General features: G+C 37.1%; 1 protein-coding gene across 5 annotated transcripts in view; it reads right to left on the bottom strand.

Annotated features, from left to right (window-relative positions):
• RGS7 (regulator of G protein signaling 7) overlaps positions 1-19,827 on the bottom strand; it is a 213,475-nt gene that overhangs the window by 43,039 nt on the left and 150,609 nt on the right. For all 5 annotated transcript variants that reach the window (XR_004082680.1, XM_031064848.1, XM_031064851.1 and 2 more), the window contains exon 5: positions 11,671-11,722. Coding sequence is in view for 4 of the 5 variants with exons in the window: in XM_031064848.1 (XP_030920708.1) it covers positions 11,671-11,722 (52 nt within the window). In the remaining variant the exon portion in view is untranslated. The remainder of the gene's footprint in view (positions 1-11,670; positions 11,723-19,827) is intronic.

The raw sequence follows: 19,827 nt of genomic DNA on the forward strand, positions 1-19,827 counted from the left end.
CAGCAGGAGCTGCTGCTGTATTAGTCAGAAAGGGTTGTAAGAACATCAATACATGATTTTATTTGAGTCTATATTTAGAAAACACAAACTTTCAACCTAAGAAGATTTTAGCTAAAAAATAATTCTAGATAAAATTCATGTCTAATACAGATTAGTCTGCTATAACCAATACTTAAACTAGAAAATAATTTGAGACCAAAAAAAAAAAAAGCGTCATCTGTTACATATGAGAAAAAAATATTTCATTTATTTTCTAAACCCAAAAATCCTTCAGAAGACCTGTCCTTCCTCCACTTCATTCAGACAGAGCAGAATCTTTGGTAATAAAATGCTAAAGTACATTTTCAATAGACCTTATTTAGCAGCAAATACTTTCCAAACAACTCTGAATATTTTACATATTCCCCCACCAGTGAGACAATGAGTGCAGTACAATTTCTAGTTGCACAATATTTACCCACCTCATTACTTCAGAGCGCTGCTCAGGTGAGATGGATGAATATTTTGATCAGAGTAGGTGATAAAACCTTAACTTATCTGTCATCTCTACAGTCAGCAAAAAGAGCCCACAGTTACACGTGCTTAGGAATGCTCCTGCTCCCTGTCAGCTGGTCTACTACAGGAGTAAAGCCTCTCTGGGAAATAACTTCACAAAGGAACTTAATTATTCCTAACTAGGAAGAAGGAGGTGCTCATCATACATATAGGTTTGAATATTAAGTTAGTCAACCCAAATATAATTTAAGATTCCATGGAAATATTTATTCCTGACAAAGCACCTGCAAATGCATGCAAACCCACTCCAGAGGATGTTCTTTTAGTTGAATTGATTACAAGCACTTCTACCTGCAATTAAAGGTGTTACTTGATGTAAAATGAGTTATATTTTAATGCAATTTTTGTCTTTTCTTCCTCTCCTCTTTTTGTGCGTATTATTTGGTCTACTTTGTTTCATCATATTTCCCTTTCCACTCTCATAAGAAGCCATGGTCTCGTTCTCTGTTCCCTGCCCCTCCACATACCCTCTGGTTCCAAGGCAGTTTCTGTGTCTACAAAATCTTCAAAGACAGGTCTAGATCCATGTCACACACAACAGACAGAGAGTTTCTATAGCTTTCATGCATTGTAATATATTATACACTTACACTAATGCATTGGCATGCATGCTGAAACATCACAAAAAGATGAGGGGATGAATTTTGGACCCTTTGTACCTATGTTGCATTCATAATCAGTACACTGGGGTAAGAGATTCTTGAGGAGACAGAAGGTCTTTGTCATTTAGCTTCTTTTTAGGTGAAGCATTTTTCTCTTTTCCTTCAAAATTGGTTACTTCATTGAACAAGAAAAAAAATTCCTAGGCCCCTTGTAAATATTAGCAATAAAATACACACTTTATATAAGTGTGTAGACAGTTCTGAGAATTCCAGGAGTCAAAATTTTCTCTACCAATTTAATACCAATTGAACAGAAACAAAAACACCTCCCTGTTCCTGCACTTGATCCAAACTTTTAAACAACATTCTTATAGTCCCAGTACAGGCACTTATAGTTAGTTTAGCTCTTCCTTGAGTCCATTGTGGGCAAATTTGGGGATTATATTTCCTGCTACCTCCTACAAAAATTCTTGTTTCACAGGTAGCTGACTGCTCATTTTTCTGTCAGGATAGGTGTAATCAAAAAAGTATCTTCAGATAACAGAGATTTCAACACCAGAGAAACAACCAGCAGGTCACCAGGAGACGAATTAGCTCAACACATTATTAATTTAATACTGTGTCTTCACTGTGTAACCCTACTGCAGTTATTTTCCCTGCAGGGTTCTTTTAATGACCCTCTTTGCTCCCAGTCCATAGTAAAGAGTCCATATGAAGATGTTTGGTTTTTATTATGAGCATGACTTGGCCAAGAGTCAGAAAAATCACATTCATCCCTCAGATCCTTTTTTTAAAACTGAAATATCCAGATCCCTTCCCCTTCAGAGGAGTCTAATGGTTAAAACACCTATGGCTTGGATTACTTTATCAGAAATGCTTCTATGTGCACTGTGAATAAGGGAGAATATGCCTAAGGAAATATTACTATTGTGGGAAGAACAGCATATCCACTAGTGTAGGAGAAAAAAGTGCTGGAGGACATTCCTACTCTGACTCAATTTATTGCCATTGCTATGTGCTAACAATTATATCCTTATAACAGTGTGTGTTTGAGCCTCTATTTAACAGCTAACTGTACTGCCACAAAAACCTGGCAGCAGCTCAGGAATTTGTCTTCACCAGTTTATGCTCTCTATCACATTATTTGGCTTATCTGTACAAAATTCAGTAGCAGGTTGGAAAGCAAGAACGCGAAAGTCACCTTCATTTTCATCCAGATTATTTGAAGAGTAGTGAGGTTTTGTTCTTCTGACTTTCAGGACAATGAGATCTGAAATATGAATGCTCTCACCTTTCACAGGCACCACTCCTTTTCTGCACCAAATCCCACATGAAGTAACTGTACTTGTCCAGTAGCTGGACTTTGAGGATGTCAATCAATTTCCCTCTCAAAGCAGTCAGGATCTCCCAGAATTTCAGTGAATTATGGTGTTTGCTTTTCCATCCCACATGTTGACTGTTTTTACAGCTTCACAAGAAGTGCAGCCTGCAGGAAGGATCTCCAACTAAAGCTTTCTATTTGTGTATATAGCTCTCTATTTATCTATCCCACAAAGGTCCTGGTCAGGGCCCTCAGTACACCAAGGAGCTGTAATCCCACTGAGGCCTGTACCCAGGAATTGTGCTCAAGTCTAGCTACTCCCCCTGGCACAGGCTTGAGTTGCGTTGTAGATAGATCTCTAACCAGCCCTGTAGCCTATCCATGCTGCTACCTCGTTCCTGCCTGCACTGCTACCAACCTCAGTTCTTGCCTACCTGCCCTTGCTTGCCCCTCCCTGACAAGGGTGCTGAAAAACGCTCACCATGAGGATGAATGATATGCAAGGAACAGGGTCTGATTAATAACCTCAATTTGCTAAATATGGACTGCCTTATACACTTATTTTTAGAGCCAGTGTATTCTGGTGGATTTTGCAATCAACATAATTGCCTCTACTAAAGTGAATTATATATTAGATGCTATAGTTTCTGCTTTAGAAGTGACTGATTACCACGAGAGAACAGATTCGCCAATAATTTCAAAGGCCGTATTAATTTGTAACATTTCATAATGAAAGATGGTCAGTGATGTTTATAAATGGGTATTTGAACAAGAAACAAGTATTGAAATACATTTCTGTAGCTGTGCAGTAAATACAGTCTACTAGCTCTTGAAAATTCTGTGCAGGCATTCACAAAATGTGGGCAATCTGAGAATTTCAAGCGAGACTACAAAGCCAGAGTTACATAGAGAGGATGCCTGTACTTTGCCTTTTGTAGGTTTTTGAACTGTCACACCCAAAAAAACCCCATTTTCATGGTTCACTACATGTTTCCTATTCTTTCCGGTTCACTCGCATTTGAAAGCTCCTAAGAAACCTCTGTAGATTTTTTCTTTAGATAAGATCCTAGAGATTTATGACATGTTTCATTCTAGGCTCAAGACATTGGACTGAGTAATCATTATACTATACTTACTCAAAAAAAAAAAAAAAACCCCACATAAAAACAAACCCAGAACTTACATCCAAAACCCACACTGTGGAGTTTTATCTGGTTGCTAAACAGGGCCTAAATCTTCCCTTTTGCCACAGTGGAGCAAAGGCCACAGCTAAATTCAATGGAAGTTCAACTGGGCCTCTGAAGACCACAGACTATGGCACCTACACCCCCACCACCATGTACACAAACTCCTTCCATAACTGCGCCAGTGGGGTCACAGCTGGATTCACACAAGTGTGCTTTCAGTGAACGCTTGTTATCTCCACTGAGGCCAGGTTAAATTTATGTACTCCCTGAGCCAAATCCTGTTTTCAGAATCAGGGTATATAAACCTAGTCTGTATTTAAAGAGGAAAGAAAATAGCAGGTACTGCAAGGTCTAAGGGTTTCAAAGTACCCTGCAGGCAGACAGTTCTCCCTCTATATCCAAGTGCCTGCTTCAGATGGAGAATTACAGGACAATCAGCAAAAAACATGACTGCCAGATGGAAAGCATGAAATTAACTCTTTTACTTAAACATTGGGATTTCTAGGGCTATTTCATACCATCTTTAGGTCACCTCTGCTCTTAGTCAATAGGAAAAAAATTGTCCTTAGCAACAGCTATTGAGTTTCACTTAGTCTTAAAAATGGGTCACCACAGAGCCCTGTGTATCTACATAGAACCACACTCTTAAGTAAATGCTAATAAAATTAAGTTAGGAAGAAGACCATGATCAGTTTTATGTACATTAAACTGCCAAATCATCAAAACCTTAACTTACGAAACACTTCTCTGTATTTCTAGTCTTTACTCTTTGATCCTATTCTTTCCTATAACACTTCAGGAAAGCAATTAGGTTATAGATTTACACAAGCAGAGGACTTTCTAACATAAACAAAGGGCAAGGAAGAACCCAAATTTCAAACTACCAAAGAGATCAAGAATTAGAAAAAGGCAAATTCATCTTCAACATTCAGAAGTCCCCAGATGATGATGGCCTTGGAAAATCCTGCAGGGTGACAAAAACTGGTGTGGGAGAAAGGTCACCCAAGATCAGACAAAGAATATCCAATTGTCAAATACAATTTAAAACTACACCCATTGAATCATTTCACGCTTCTTGATACTAACATAATGCTTTCAACTTGCCATTATGGTTATATTTTCAGAGAGTCAGAAAGCCTACAGCTCCAGGGATAATGGGACAGGAAAAGGCATGCAAAGTAGAGCATGTCAGAGTGCCAGCATTGCTGCCTCCACATCCTTCTAACCTGGACCACCCACAGTGATGGGGACCTCAGCCTCAGCACTAAGATTCCATTATGGTTAGCATTCAATACCCACAGAGCCCACAGGGACCCCAGTGCTGGAGAAGACATGAGACATGCCACAGTGATCACAGCAGTGCACCAACATTGCCTCCTCCACACCTTTCTAATCTGCGTCACTCATGGTGATGGGATGAGGGGAAGTCACAGGAGGAGGGGCTGAGGTCCCTTGGCTTTTCAGCCTAGATATGAGAAGACTTACAGGAGATCTCATTGCAGCCTACAGCTTAATTTTCAGGGGAAGAGGAGGGGCAGGCACTGATCTCCTCTCAGTAGTGACCAGTGACAAAGCCAGAAGCTGTGCCCAGGGATGTTCAGGTTGGATACGTGGAAAAGGTTCTTCACTCAGAGGCTGGATGGGCACTGGAACAAGCTTCCCAGGGAAGTGGTCACAACACCAGCTTGACAGAGTTCCAGCAGCGTTTGAAGAATACTCTCAGGCACATGGTGTGATTCTTGGGGTGCCTTCTGCAGGGCTGGGAGCTGGACTTCAATGGTCCCTGTGATTCCCTTCCAACCCATGATATTCTATGAAATCTATTTAGTTTACTCAACATAGAAATTTGAAAGCAATTCAGAAAATTCCAAGTTATGTTTAGAAATATCAGGATTCTGTTAAGAAACTTCATTTTTATTTATAGGGGACCTAGATGCAGATTATCAATGCTTTTAAAACAGTACTGCAGAAACATGTATTTGCATCAGTTACCCTTTCTTATGTGTGCATACACATGCATTGGCCAAACACATTTTCCATGCTCCTCATATTATGGGAATAAGTTACAATTTTATGGAAAGAATCATTCAGGTAAGCACAAAACCCTGAAGTGGTGAGATGACTGGAAAGCCTTATCTGGAAATGCCTTCTGGTTACAGAGGCCTCATTGCAATCATTTGTCAATGTCAGAATCAGCAAGGATCAGAACAAAATTCAAGGCCATGCTTGTTGAAGTGAGACTTTCATCATTTATATAACAGAGATAGCTTCTAATGAGTGAACAATGTCTCTATGCAGAGAAATATAATGGTATATTAATCCAGAATGGGAAAAAATACTATAGGTCACCTCTTCCACCTATCTGCTGAAAGAAGTGTCTTTCCTAAAGCTCATTTGATTTGGTTCTACCCAGATCAAATTTTATGCATAGCAAGCACTGACACCAGTCACATTTTATTTGAGAGGCTGTTATTCTTGGTAGACTGTAGTGACACTTAGTCCTGTCACCAAGATCTTAGTCAATATATTCTGTATATGTAGCTTCCCAAAGGCAAGTCATTCACTTAAGGAGTCACAACTCAGTCTTAGAAACAGTTTAGTAAATTACTTGAGTTCTGGTAGGAAAAGTCTGTTTCTTACTACACCTAGAAATCCAGAAAATTTTGAGAGATGGGTCCTTAACAGAGGGATCTGTGTTAAGGACTTTAAAGAATTGATTGCAGGAGTCATTGCTGACATAGTCTGACATTAGCTGTAGAAAAAATGGGAACTGAGAACCAAGATTTGAGATTATAGAATGGCAGAGCTCTCCAGAAACTATCCACACATTCTTTGTAAATTCTCATGGCATGAATTTTAACAAATATTTTTTTATATATATATGACAATTTGTATCAAAAGTGCTTCACTGCTACCAGTTTTGCCCCAGGCTATTGACTCATAGTTATGGGTTGATTTCCAGAGATGCTGAGAACATGCAGTGTTCCAGCAGAGTTCAGGTAAGCAATAGGGATCAGTATTTCTCAAATACAAATTGCTTACTAATAAGCTGTTGCCAAGGAACTCCTTCCTGTGCATTTGGGCAATGAAAATATACAATGCATTCTCCACACAGTTCTTCCAAACAGTCCCTCTATGGTAAAGGGTACAGAAAGACAAGTGAGAGAGGAAATTCCTGGACTACTCAAATTTTCACAGAGGAATTTGAAGCTAAACATGGAAAAAAAGCAGGCAAGAGACTCCAAAGAGAAAATTATATGAAAATTTTCAGCACGTGAAAAACATGATACATGACTGCAGCTACTTTTTTGTGCAATATATACTTTTTAGCTTGACTGTGGATTTGAGAGAGAAGAGCCAGGTGAAATTGCTCATGTTCAGAACAGAGCAGCAGGGACAAAACATGGAGAGGCCTCTGTCAGTTTACTTTTAAAGGATAAGAAAGTATCATTATGAAGGAAGTGTTGTTCAGACTGACTTGTTAGCTGATTATCAAAAAAATTTAATAATTAAAGGCTTGTACTTTCTTTAAAATGCTGGAGAATAAAAATGAAACAGTTTTGACACAGCAAAAGAAAGTGGCTACCTCATTTTACTGTAACACAGGATAGATAACGAAGTGATGACTACCTAACGAGCTGCAGCATTTACCCAGACAAGTATCTCACACTTTAAAATGGAAAAATTAATTAATTTACCCCAACCCCCATGATTGCTCTAATTTCCTAGGAGATTGCCTTTGTAATACTTTGTAATTAATACAATAATTACATACTTTGTAATGACTTTACCTGGAAGGCTACTGAAAATATGTTAAGTTTTCAAAACTTGTCTTTCTTCACAGCAACAGAATTTAAGAATTTGCTTTGAAGATAGAGAAGACCAGTCTCATTTAGCATCATTTAAAGATCACATGGTCAAGTGCTCTTAAACTCATGTTGCATTATCAGTTATTTACTGTGTTCTCTATAACTTACCAACATTCTGCAGTCCTCCTCCATTTCTAACTCATTTGAGAGAAATGCACACAAAAAATTTACAATGCTCTAACAACATTCTGTTGCAACTATCTACTACGTCCAAACCTCCTTAAGACTTCAACTAAACTGTGACACTTTCTAAATTTTCTTCTGTCTCTCCTTTGAGCAGATTTCTTTTTTTAATATGCATTTAATGCAGATTTTTTAAATATGCATTTATCTGTGAGAAAAAAAGTCTGATATGTCAAAGGTACTTTTGAGTCTAACTATCAGCAAACATTCACAAAAGAAAATGAGTAAAAATTACAAACTCTTCTTATTTTGTCTAAAATTCTTAAAAGCCTCTTGTATTTTCATAAATATGTTAAATTAAGCCTAAAGAATAAAAAAAAGGCAAATAATTGCTGTTTTGTTTTGAATTAAATTTTTCCCTAACATTTCATATTTTCTAGTTATTCAAAAAAGAGGACACTAATGGACTAAATGCCTCAAATTTGCAACAGCTGTGAGTCACTAAACCTCCAAGAGAACCTGACAGGTTCCATTAGAACTGAGACCAAATGCACATGGAATAACAACATCATATGTGGCGTTATTTTTCCCTTTTCTGGGATGCAATTGTCTTCATTAGCCCCCCTATTTAACTAATCCTTAATGACATGACCTGTTTATAATATGCCAGGAAAAAAAGAATCCATCAGTTACAAAATTATATCTGTAAGAAAAGAGAAGATAATTCCAAGCAGGTCACATGCTCAGCCACTAGCTGCGTCTATTTCAAGAGCCTGTTTTTCTGAATTGAGATCCAATTCTGTTTGTCACAAAACCTAATCATAATTCAGGAACATGACTTAACTCACAGGAAAAAGCAAAGTTATTTGAACTACACTAGCCTTAATAATTGTAGTTATTATCATTACTACTTATTTTCACTAACAAAATCACTCTAAAACCAATGGGATTCTACAAAGAACAATATGTCCTGCCTGGGTGGACTCCAAGACATATGGCACTAAAATGGGACTTCAACAGATGGAACTTAAGGACCTGCCTTTGTAAAAATTATTTGCAATTTGAGGAATCTCTCTTGACAACACTTAAAGCATGATTTTCAAGAAAAAGTAGGAAGATTTTCAGCACTTTATGAAAATTGGCAGTTTCTCAGTTACCTGAGAATGATCATAGTCGATATTTTGGCTATTTTCCATTTTGACATAAATTAATTTAATCCAAGCCCTCTTTTTGCCACCACAACATAGCAGTACACTACAGCTTTATTATGAGAATGTGTCTGTGGTTTTGCGACATATTGGAAGATTCTCTTTGTATGTCTTTTTCATTATACTTTCTACAGAAAAATATTTTTTAAGGGAAATAATTGCTATTACAAGCCCATATAGATCAAATTATATTTTAGAGAAGATATTAACATGTTATACAAATATGTAAGGATTATTTATTTATTATTATTGCTTAGTTTTATTTGTTTGTTTGTTTATTTAAGGATTATTTATTTATTATTATTTCTTAGTTAGTTCTGGTCACAAACTAACACACAGTATCTCAATCTCATTTAATTTCTTGTTTAAGATAAATTATTTCTCCTGGCAGTGTGCTACATTCTGGACAGTAGCTCAGTTATGGATGAGTAAAGATGAAAGGTTAGGATTAATTTTTAAATTAAAATAAAATTCTAGAGTATTTCCAATGGCTTGTAAAAATAGGTTAATGGCTGAGAAAGTGATTTGCCTCGTTAGTAACTTTGATCAAGGAAGATTACAGAGAGAGTTTGCTTTTTGCTGGTCTTGAGAGACTTCTAAAGCCTGCCACAGCCAATAATTTTAGAGGGTACAGTTTTAAGCTTGTTCAAGACAAGTCCATGAAATTGGTAGCACTACCCAGCGCCATAATGTATGACAAGTATGAAATGCATTTGTGTATCTGTAATAACATAAATTCTATGTACTATATTTTCCAGGAAGTAACAACTACCATGAAAATCTGCAGAACATGCAAACCTACTTTAGATTTATTTGGGTTCCTTAAATATTTTGATTAAATATTTTGATCTTCCTGTATTCCTCTGATCACCACTGTTTACAAGGGAAATGCTAATTTCTGGGACTTGGATGATGCTAACCTAATAAGAACAGTATTGAAAAGGTGCCTTAAAAGTTGATTTTCTTGCAAATGCTCTAGCACTATCCAGTTCTGGTGACACACAGTCACCTTTGGTAGCTCCAGTACAATGCTCTGGCCCTGCTGCATAGGGAAGCTGTGGGTCTGTTTCATACAGGATTGCACTTCTGGCTCATGACATTAAAGGAGCAATGTGATAGCAGGATTGGGGGATTTGCTTCCCCTTCCTTGTCCCCTCTGCAACCAAAGAGCTTACCTCAGCAACTTGAACATATTTAAATCTCAAAAGCTCTCAAATGAGTACATTTACTGTTCAACAATAGCACCTCCCTGCATGATGAAGACACTGATTCCAAGTTTAATTCTGTATTCCTGGCATGCAAACCTGGACACATTATACAAGATTTCTATTTACTGACTAAGGTTTATAATTCATTGGCCAATCCACTGATCAGGTGTGACAGGAAAGTCAGTATCTCCTACTTTAGAATAAAGGGGAGTAATATAAACTTTTTCAGCCTGATCTTAAATTCAGACATGGTAAGCATGTAATTATTTATTAAAACCACCCCAGTAACGTGATATACATTACAGCTGAACAACTCAATATCTCTTAAACCATAGTTAGTTATTTGTTGATCTTTGACATATTAGGGGATTTTAATGAAGTAATAAATGGTAAATCAATAATTTTTCCTTCAGTGACTTTTTTCCTCATGCAGAGTGGCTAAGCACACACACATGGTAACAATCCCTCCTCCTTGGGAGCTTTCAGTAACTATTTACTGGACATCTTCAAATATCAGTGAAAAATTGAACATTTTTCTACTCCAATAGGATGAGGAAACTGTCACATTTTCAAACTATACCTTGGAGACATGCAGCTCTGCTGAGAGTTTTGGCTTAAAATTACTTTATTTGGCAATGTATTTGAAATTAAACTGAGTCTGCTCTAAAAAGGAAGGAAGAATTTATTGGAACCATCCACCCCAAAGTCTTTGACTCCCAAGGGCAGAGAATCCAAATTACTCACCTACATTTCTGAAAAGCTGTAAAATGAGATATTCATGGTCTGAAGCTTTGAGAACAAAACCTATCATGTACATGCTCAGTTGCCTAAACAAGTGACCCAGTCTTCAGATGAGCTCAGTACTTACAGTTTGGATTAGAATGATCAGGAGGCTGCTCATAGATACACTTTCTTTAAAAATTAGGTCACGATCTGAGTACAGAAGAACCTAACTTTGTTATAATTTTTAATAATATTTTTTCCTAATACATTGCTAGTTATTATCCTCAGATTTTGCTGTCTAAGCACACATCAGTAATTACAATATATACTTTACTGATAAACTCCCAAGACACAGGCAAATAAAAAATAAACTGTATTTTCTAATACAGTTCATATTAGAACTATATTAGTTTTCATAATCAGTAATTTTCCACATGGTGTATACTGGAAATAAGAGCTTTAAACTAGGCAAATCTTTGGTTCTCAATCTGATAATAAGCATTGCACAACCATCAATTGTCTCCTCTGCTTCACTGAGATTCTCTCATTGTAAATAATTACACTTGCTGGAGCAAACAGAGAATATAAATAGTAAGGTAGATTTTGATGAGTCTTGAATTTTGGGGCTTGGTTTTGTTTTTTTTTTTTGTTTTTCCTCAGATCCACTCCAAAATATGACTTTGATAAGCTTCTGATAAACTTTGAAAAAGGTAGCAACACATTCATTTCAATATCAGCAGCTCTTGCACAGGAATTACATGACATATAATTATGTTTTAAACAGTGGGATGGTGAAACTAGACAGATTGCTATGACACATTCATTAACAAAATGCATAATTTCCAAAAGAAATAGGAAATATTTCTACACTGACCATAGTCTGTGTTTTCCGGCTCCCAACAATTTGATGGCCAAAAATAGGGTGTCTATAGGCAAAAAAAAAAGAAGCAGGAAACTCAAGTTAGAAAATGCAAGCATTATACAGTCCTTGAATTGTTACTAGTTTTCAGAATAATTTATTATTTTTGGTAGATCTATTATACTGTTAACTTGACATTTTTAAATAGGCATCAAAACAGAAAATTACATTTGTACACCTGTTTATCACACTAATGTGGGAATGACATTGAAAAAGAAAAAAAAAAGTGGGATTTTTATTCTCAAAGTTAAGGGAATAAAACCCACAACGCTAGATAATGGGGTTGTCTTTTGCATTTTCCCTAGAAATACATCTCTCACATGTCCTGGAGAATCAGGTTTAGAGGTAAAAAGACAGAAGATGCCTTGACGTTCATTCAGTTCTTGATTTTTGAGAGTTGTCATTCACAGATTAATATTCAATTATCTTTCCTAGATGTTATTTGTTTAAAAGTGCCTCTAAAAACATCCTGTTTTCACAAAGACATCAACACCTCCTTTTTAATAATTGTTTACTGGTTGTGACTTAAAATGTGGTGGTTTTTTTAAGGGAAAGCCAATAGAGTATCAAAAACTACTTCAACACTATACTTATTAAGACTGTGCTATGTGTATTGTTAAAAGAATTGTCTTCAAACAAATGGAGAATATTAGACCGTATAGACATTTTTCATACAAAATTACTTCATTTTTAAAGTAACAACTTTTGGTGGTTAAAATGGATATTATTATAGCATTTTTATAGAGCACATAATCTCCATACAGCCCATTCGCTTAAGAGTCAGACTCGATGATCCCTGTGGGTCCCTTCAAACTCAGAATATTCTGTGATTGAGTGAGTGATCTATACATAAACACATACACACAGCTACAGAGAATTACATAATATTTGAGCAGTTGAATGCAACTCATTAAATGTGTGAAGTGGTTTGAGCGGTATTTCAAAACACAGGTGGTCCTTCAGGAAAACCTTCTGCTTTAATCTCTATTTCTTACTGTTTTTTTCTCAAAAATCTCCCAGCTGCAAAGATGGAAACCTCTTTGCTGCCCACTTCCCTTCAAAATTGTTTTAATATTAATCTGGAAACCAACAGGGCTGAAGGGTGACACATTCACACCAATTGTCAAATTAAATGCATATTGTGAAAAATCTCTTGGTTTTGTAACATTGACACATCAAATTTAATAGAACCAATTTAGAACTTGCTATTTATCAAGCAACAGCAAGGAGCTAAAGGATAAAAAAGGAACTATCACAAGCTAACTTGAAAGGCTAAGATGTGTTTCTTGCAAGCCATTTGGTACATTTTAAGGGACCAACAATAAGTAATTCTCCAATCAACCATTCCTTCACAGTGCCACTGAAATCAAAGTGATCAGTAGAAGCACATATGAGCACAAATAGAAAGAAGATTAATTCCTAAATAATGAATTGCAGTACTCAGCACATTTTGGAGAAGCAACTATAAAATTTAAAAGAGTGATTCATATAAAGCAAAAAGTCACCATCACTGAAATATACAGTTTACAAACTCAGGAAGGGAGAACAGTCCTTCCTTAGAGCACAAAATGTATATCCAGAGAGGCCCAAGAAGAAAAGCACAGCTACATATTTTTTCTGCTAAAAGGAAAGTTAAACTCTGTTTACAGGTGCAAGCAGAGCGTCTGAAAAAAGTGTGTAGTGAGGGTTACTAAATACATAGAAGCCATATCTGCTCAAGCAGCTCTCCAGCTGAAACTTCCAGTTGTGAGCATACTTGCTGCAAAGTCCATATTAAATCCCCTCATGCATACCTAGGATTTCTCATGACAAATTGCATATACTCCCGTCCCAGTTGAAATTAAAACCAAATTCCATCTTCTGACTTAGAGAAAAATCGCAAACATTGCTTTCAGCATTCATTTCACAACAGCCTATACAGAACAAATACTATATATTCACAACTATGTTAGTGATGGTAGAGCAGGACTCTGCTGTTTCATACATAAATGAAAAGCTATGTGTGGCCAGAGTACTTTTTTCAGTATTTAGTTTAAATAACACATTTAAATTTTAGTGAAACTTGCACTTTGGGGGTGAAGCAGTGTGGGCACTAAACATAATATGGGAAAGGGGGCATGATCTTCAGTGTTGTGAAATGTCACTTTAGCTTGCTAGGAGGCAGAGATGACCACGGCTTTTCTGAAGGATAAGAAGGTGTAACCTAAATGTGGAGAACGGATTGGGGAAAAAGCAGAAAATAATGCACTGGCTACTAAGGATGAGGGCAAGCCTCCCTGTGCCAGGGAGATAAAAGCAGAAAAGTTTAAACAGAACATGAGTTTTAATTAGCAAAGCACAAGACAAGCCATAATAAAAGGTTTCAAAGATGCGTGATAGGGCAAGGAAAAAGGAAACCCCAGTAAAAGGCAGACATTACAAGATGAGAAAGGGGTTCAAATAACAGCTAGCACAGATAAGTACAGAAGATCATTAAATGCCTTCCTTGTTTGAGTCTCCAGGAGGAGGGAGATGGCGGGCAGACAGAGGTCTTTCACAGAGGCATGAGGTCTCCTTGCCGAGGCTCTGAGCCGGGCAGGCAGCAGCTGTCTCTGCGCTGCCAGCCCTGACCCCGGCCTGCCTGGGCTCGGATGCATTTAATGGGACTTGCAGAGAAGCCCAGCTCATGGCTCAGCACTGCAGCGTGGCCAGAGCTGGCCCCCAGCCAGCTGCCTCCCAGAGGGAACGGAGTTCAATTCTGCCTGCAATCAGCTCTGCCAACATGCCCAAAATTAATTTGGACATGGAGATAAGGCTACAGGGCAAAGCACAGGGCAAAAAAAATTCAGGGAGGGAAATGTTTTTATGAGGTCAGACAGTTCAGGTTAGAAGGCTGATGAAATTCAGCACAGAAAGCTTAAGAATTTTTTGTGTTTTCACACGGGTAAACTGTGTTTATTTCCGAAAAAGCAAAAAAAAAAAAAAAAGCCTTACCAAGCTAAAGAATGACTCCTGGTTCTCCAGGACTGTGATTTATATGCATGTGCAAATATTTTGATGAAATACTTCCTCTGGTATTTCTCTTTGTAACAATAACTATCTAACTGGTGAGAGTTATCAAAAGTACTGAATTATCTGCATGATGTTTAAAGGGGTGCAATTACCTGAAGGGTAGGTTATACTTGGAAAAAATATTCCTTTAAGTAACCTTTGAAACATGGACAGTTATTTCTAGAAATATTGCATAAAGCAGAGGAGCTTCAGAAGATTACAGCAAAGGGAAGATGTGTATTTCCAGAAAGGGTAAAAAGCTAAAATTTTCTCTTTTATAATGTTTCTATGTCTACTCTTTAGATTGAACAGTTGTAATATACTATAGGTTTCCAATCTTTGAAAGCTAAAGATTGCTAGTATTTGGATTTTTCAAAAGCACATTAGGTCACTGACAGTGTAAAATCCCTACAAGCAGAGAAATAAACATTAGATGCTATGTATTTTGACGAAGGCAAAGTCCTACGTTACTTTCTTAGCAGCAAGTAAAGACTTACGGTATCACCCTAAGATATGTGCTCAAATACAGCTACAGCTGCTGATAAAGATGTATTCAAAGAGTAGATATCTAACATACATTTTCAAAGCAGGAAATAGCATTGATGTGTGCAGAGATAAGGAAAACTCTCCTAAAAACAGGCAAAAAATAGGATAAGGTACAGATAAAGATTTAAACAGAAAGAAAGTCCAAAACATCAAGGAAAAAAAGATCTTTGAAAATTCTGGACACTTAAAATAAAGCCTGATATAAAAATAAGTTTCTGTTTAAAGGACTTTTGCAATGCTGTGATTGCATGGACAAAAAGCACCAACAATAAACATGCATGTAGTTAAAATGACTGATGTTTTTCCAAAGGAATATTCCACATTTTCTTGTCTAATTGCTTGGTTTTAACAGTCATAAAATCTGGACTTAATCTGAAGTTTACCTTGTTCCTTATAGACATCAAACAGTTTAATCACATAACACGTGACCATAATGCAAGTGCTGAGTTTACATTTCCACTTCTGTTCCAAAAATCCCCACACAATTTCACGCTCCAGATATTTAACAATCTCTGAGAAGAATTTGCTAGGGAGGTTATCCATGAAGACTATGGGAAAAAGATTTGCCCTATTCAACAGAGAAGGATTAGGAAATAAAAAGAGTCTGATAAGAAGATCCCTGGTCTAATGGAATGAGGTCAGGAATGAGAATAGGAGGCATGTGCAAAGGAAAAAAGCTGCCTGTTCTCATCTGATCTATTAAAAATATCCCACAGCAATGCAGGGAGCCTCTGCTCACATAAATTACCTTCTAAATTGCTGCACTATGCAAACAAAGCTTGGTTCAACTATTTGTTACAAATCACATATCCAAATACACTGTAGAATAATTATAGCATCCCTTGCAATGTCGAATATTCCTATAGAATGAATATTACACAATCTGTGTGCCTGGTTTCATGATCTAGAAGCTCCTAAGGGAAGATTTCACCCAGGAGAGCTATGGATATGGTATAACATGTACATTTATTAGCATGTACATTACATAACTCCACCATTTTCAAAGAGAAGATAGTGAAATACTGATGTGGTTTGGTTATCTTTCATGAGGGTAGAAAACTTGAAGGAATTATCATCCTTAAGAATTTTACTTTTCCTCAGGAGGAAGTATGAAGCAGTTCATCATGAAGAAGTATTAGAGAGGGAACATTTGTCATTTTGCCATGGCATCCCACTTGCAGCTGAAGGAAGGTGGGTGGTAGAGCAGCTATGGGAAAGTCAAGTACTGTTTATCAGCCCAGGCAGAAATAATGCTGCCAGTTTTTATCAGTATGCTTTTGAGGCACTTTGTTTGATTGTAGGTGTAACTTGAATCAGCAGCCAGAACAAGTCAGGAGAAAGAGAAATAAGGCTTACCTAGCACTGCAGATATGACTGCAGATACATTTAAGCTGAACAAAACATTATAAGGACCTTCATGCCCTTGAACCAGAAAACTAGTTTTGCACACACAAAAACGAACTGGTTCTCTTGAGTTATACACTAATATCATTAAGTAAACCTAACCACATAAATCCACAATCCTCCTATAATAAAGCCATATGAAACAAAATCCTGTAATATAGCACATATTCCACAATAAACAAACCAGCAGCAGTGGCTGCTATGCATTGTAAGGAATCCAGTGATAAAGTAAATAGATCTGCTTCAGCTTTACCTCAAAATTAATCAATAACAATATCTAAGCTAATGAAACAGACACTTGTAAAAATCAGTGTTACCCATCAGCTTTTATAAAACATGATTAATTTCTATGCATTAAACTGTATAACCAAGGAAGGAAATCACTAGGCATCTTTCAGCTACCCCTTGTTGATAGTAATAAGAAAAGAGTAGTCTCTGAAGCTGCTCCGTTCCACTCCACAAAATTTTTTAAAATCCAATTACTTGGATGGGGGGGAGTACTCAAACCACTTATAAACCTTTGCATATTACTGCTATTCTTCTCTCAGGCACCAGGGAGTCTTTATAAACAGCAGAAATGAAGCCTCTGCTGAAAAGCGGCTATGCACAATCTCAAATGCTTTGCATGATGGATGGCGGATTTCACTGGCATTCTGTTTTACATTCATTGCACTTCACAAACATGACTTCTTGGTAAAATAAAAGGGCAAGATTGCTAGTCTAGCACTGTCATGCCCATTCAGGAAGCAAGTAGTGCGCCATGGTTAGCTCAATATAATTTAAAAAGAGGCTGGGGAATTTGGAAACAAAATTTTGGCTCTGTGGCTCCTCTTTTCTAACCAAAAAGAGGATGAGCACGGAAAGCAGTGTGAGGCAAAGTGTGTCTGAGTAAGGAGTTAAAAAAATCAAAAGTGGCACTGATAGGCCAGTCAGAAAGACACATGGATTTGAAATCTTTTTCCCTCAGAAACCTTAACAGAACCTTTATATACCAAGCCTGACCTGAAAAGACAATTACTTAGTTATCACACCTGCAATTGCCAAAAAAAATCTGCCAAATTCTGCATAATATAACTTCTTTCTTTTTCATTTCTAAAATCTGGCTTCAAATAAAATCCTTCCCTCACGGCACAGTAGATTATCCAGAAAGGCTCTGGAGAGTGGCTGAAGAGCTGTGATGTTCAGCCACAGACTCAGAATTCAGAATGGCCAGGGGTTGGTCCAGAACGAGCCGAGAAGAAGCCAGCTCAGCAAGACTGGCTCATAGAGATGTGTAAAGCAACGTCATTCCACCTGAGACATGAAGTGTCCACAACAGTTCACACTCTAAACTATTTTGCAACAAAGATATTTCAAGATCCTTACAGTGTTTCCTACATAATTTTATCCCCAATTTTAGGCACGGGAAAACAAGGCCAGATCAATTAAATGCATTTGTCAAGAAAGTGTTTCCAGCGGCAGAACAGGAGAAGATACTAAAGTCCTTTGTCTTTCCAAGGTCCATTAATTTTGCTGCTACCTTCACTCTTGCTTTCAGAAGAAACTGTTCCTGTTTTCATATTTTTCCTCAGATATTTGTGCCTTTCATCTTAAAAGGTACAAAACAATAGCAAAACCTAACCCTCATCTCAGAAAATTAACTAATCATGAAGTAAATCATGAAGTAATCTCATTTAAAAATGGTAGTGTGACCATCACTAGTCTCGGGTATCCTACGAGTTTGTTTACAGCCAAAAGATACTGGAAATGTTATTTTTCACAATTAACATCAGGAGACACTATGCATTCAGGGCTTGTAGATGAAATTAGCATATTTTTCTGTGGAATGATATTACAGAAGCTTACCAGCTGAGAGGGCAAGTCAGGCATTCCTCACCAAGATGGACATATTATCATTTGTGTGGACATAAATGAAATGTCTCCATGAGTAACCCCTGGCCCAGGGAAGATATGTTTTCCAAGATGCAGCTTGCTTTTCTTATTTGGGCCCCTCATATTTATTTGCTCTCAGGTAGAGGAAGATGGTGAGCTCCTTTTTCGGTCACAGGTTTAAATTACCAGGAAAAGGCAATGCAGCTGTTTCTGCTTTTTCTTATTGAGTCTAATAAAAAAATTTCTCTCTTAATATGGCAATTAATATTTATATTCATCTCCTTTGAATTAAATTGATATCACAGAAATGAACCTAATTAACACCTGAGTAGGTCACTGAATGATCCATAATTTTTTTATTTCATATTATTTAAAAAACCAGATGTAACTATACTCTTGCCTCCTGATGGCAAGACTAATAACTGGAAAAGAATAATTTTTGCCCATAAAAGGGCATTTGTCCCAGTGAAGCTCCACTGTTTTTAGCTATTTCTATACAACAGAAGGTGGTTTAAAACAAGCTAGAGATAATTTTACTGTCAGGAGGGAATGTGTCACCCTTTTGAGAACAAAACATCAAGCACATGGAGAACATTACTACAGCTACTCTGTTTTTTGTAGGTTAGGTCTTTTTGTTGCAAAGATTTCTCTGCAGGTGTGGCTTCCGAACTTTTCAGTGCTGGCAGGTGCATGGTTTTCTCTTTTTATCAAAATATCTGGAAATTTGTGAATCCTGTCCAGTACTAAGAGGGTACTATGTACAGAGAACCTGAATGTCTATTCTAGTGCAAAATTCACACATTTGCAGTCAAACTTTTTTCCCCATTGAATATGTTCTCTTCATCTTCTAATTTAGCAGTTCAGTAACAGATTTTATACCAGCCTAATTTTGGTGGGGAATGTGGAGATGTAAGCACACAAATTTTGCTGTTATAACTCCAGTTAACAATATGTCACCACTATGAATTTTTTCTCATCCTATACATCAACAGCTGAAGTTGCATTGTCACAACAACAAAGTCATGTTGTTGGCATATAGGAATGGCAATGCAAAAGGTACCACAGAAAAGCAAACAAGCCAAACACTGTAGATACAGACTGAGCAACACTTGATTAAAGCATCTTATTTCATATGCATTTGTCAAATAGGTGCCAAATTCTTAACTTATGTAAACACACTGAGAAGATTATACAGTCTAGCCCTCACTGAAGCTTTGTGTCCAAACATAGGCTGTGGACCTCTGTGAGGAAAGCTCAAAG

Source organism: Geospiza fortis, unplaced genomic scaffold (genome assembly GCF_000277835.1).
Source record: "Geospiza fortis unplaced genomic scaffold, GeoFor_1.0 scaffold884, whole genome shotgun sequence".
NCBI lineage: Eukaryota > Metazoa > Chordata > Aves > Passeriformes > Thraupidae > Geospiza > Geospiza fortis.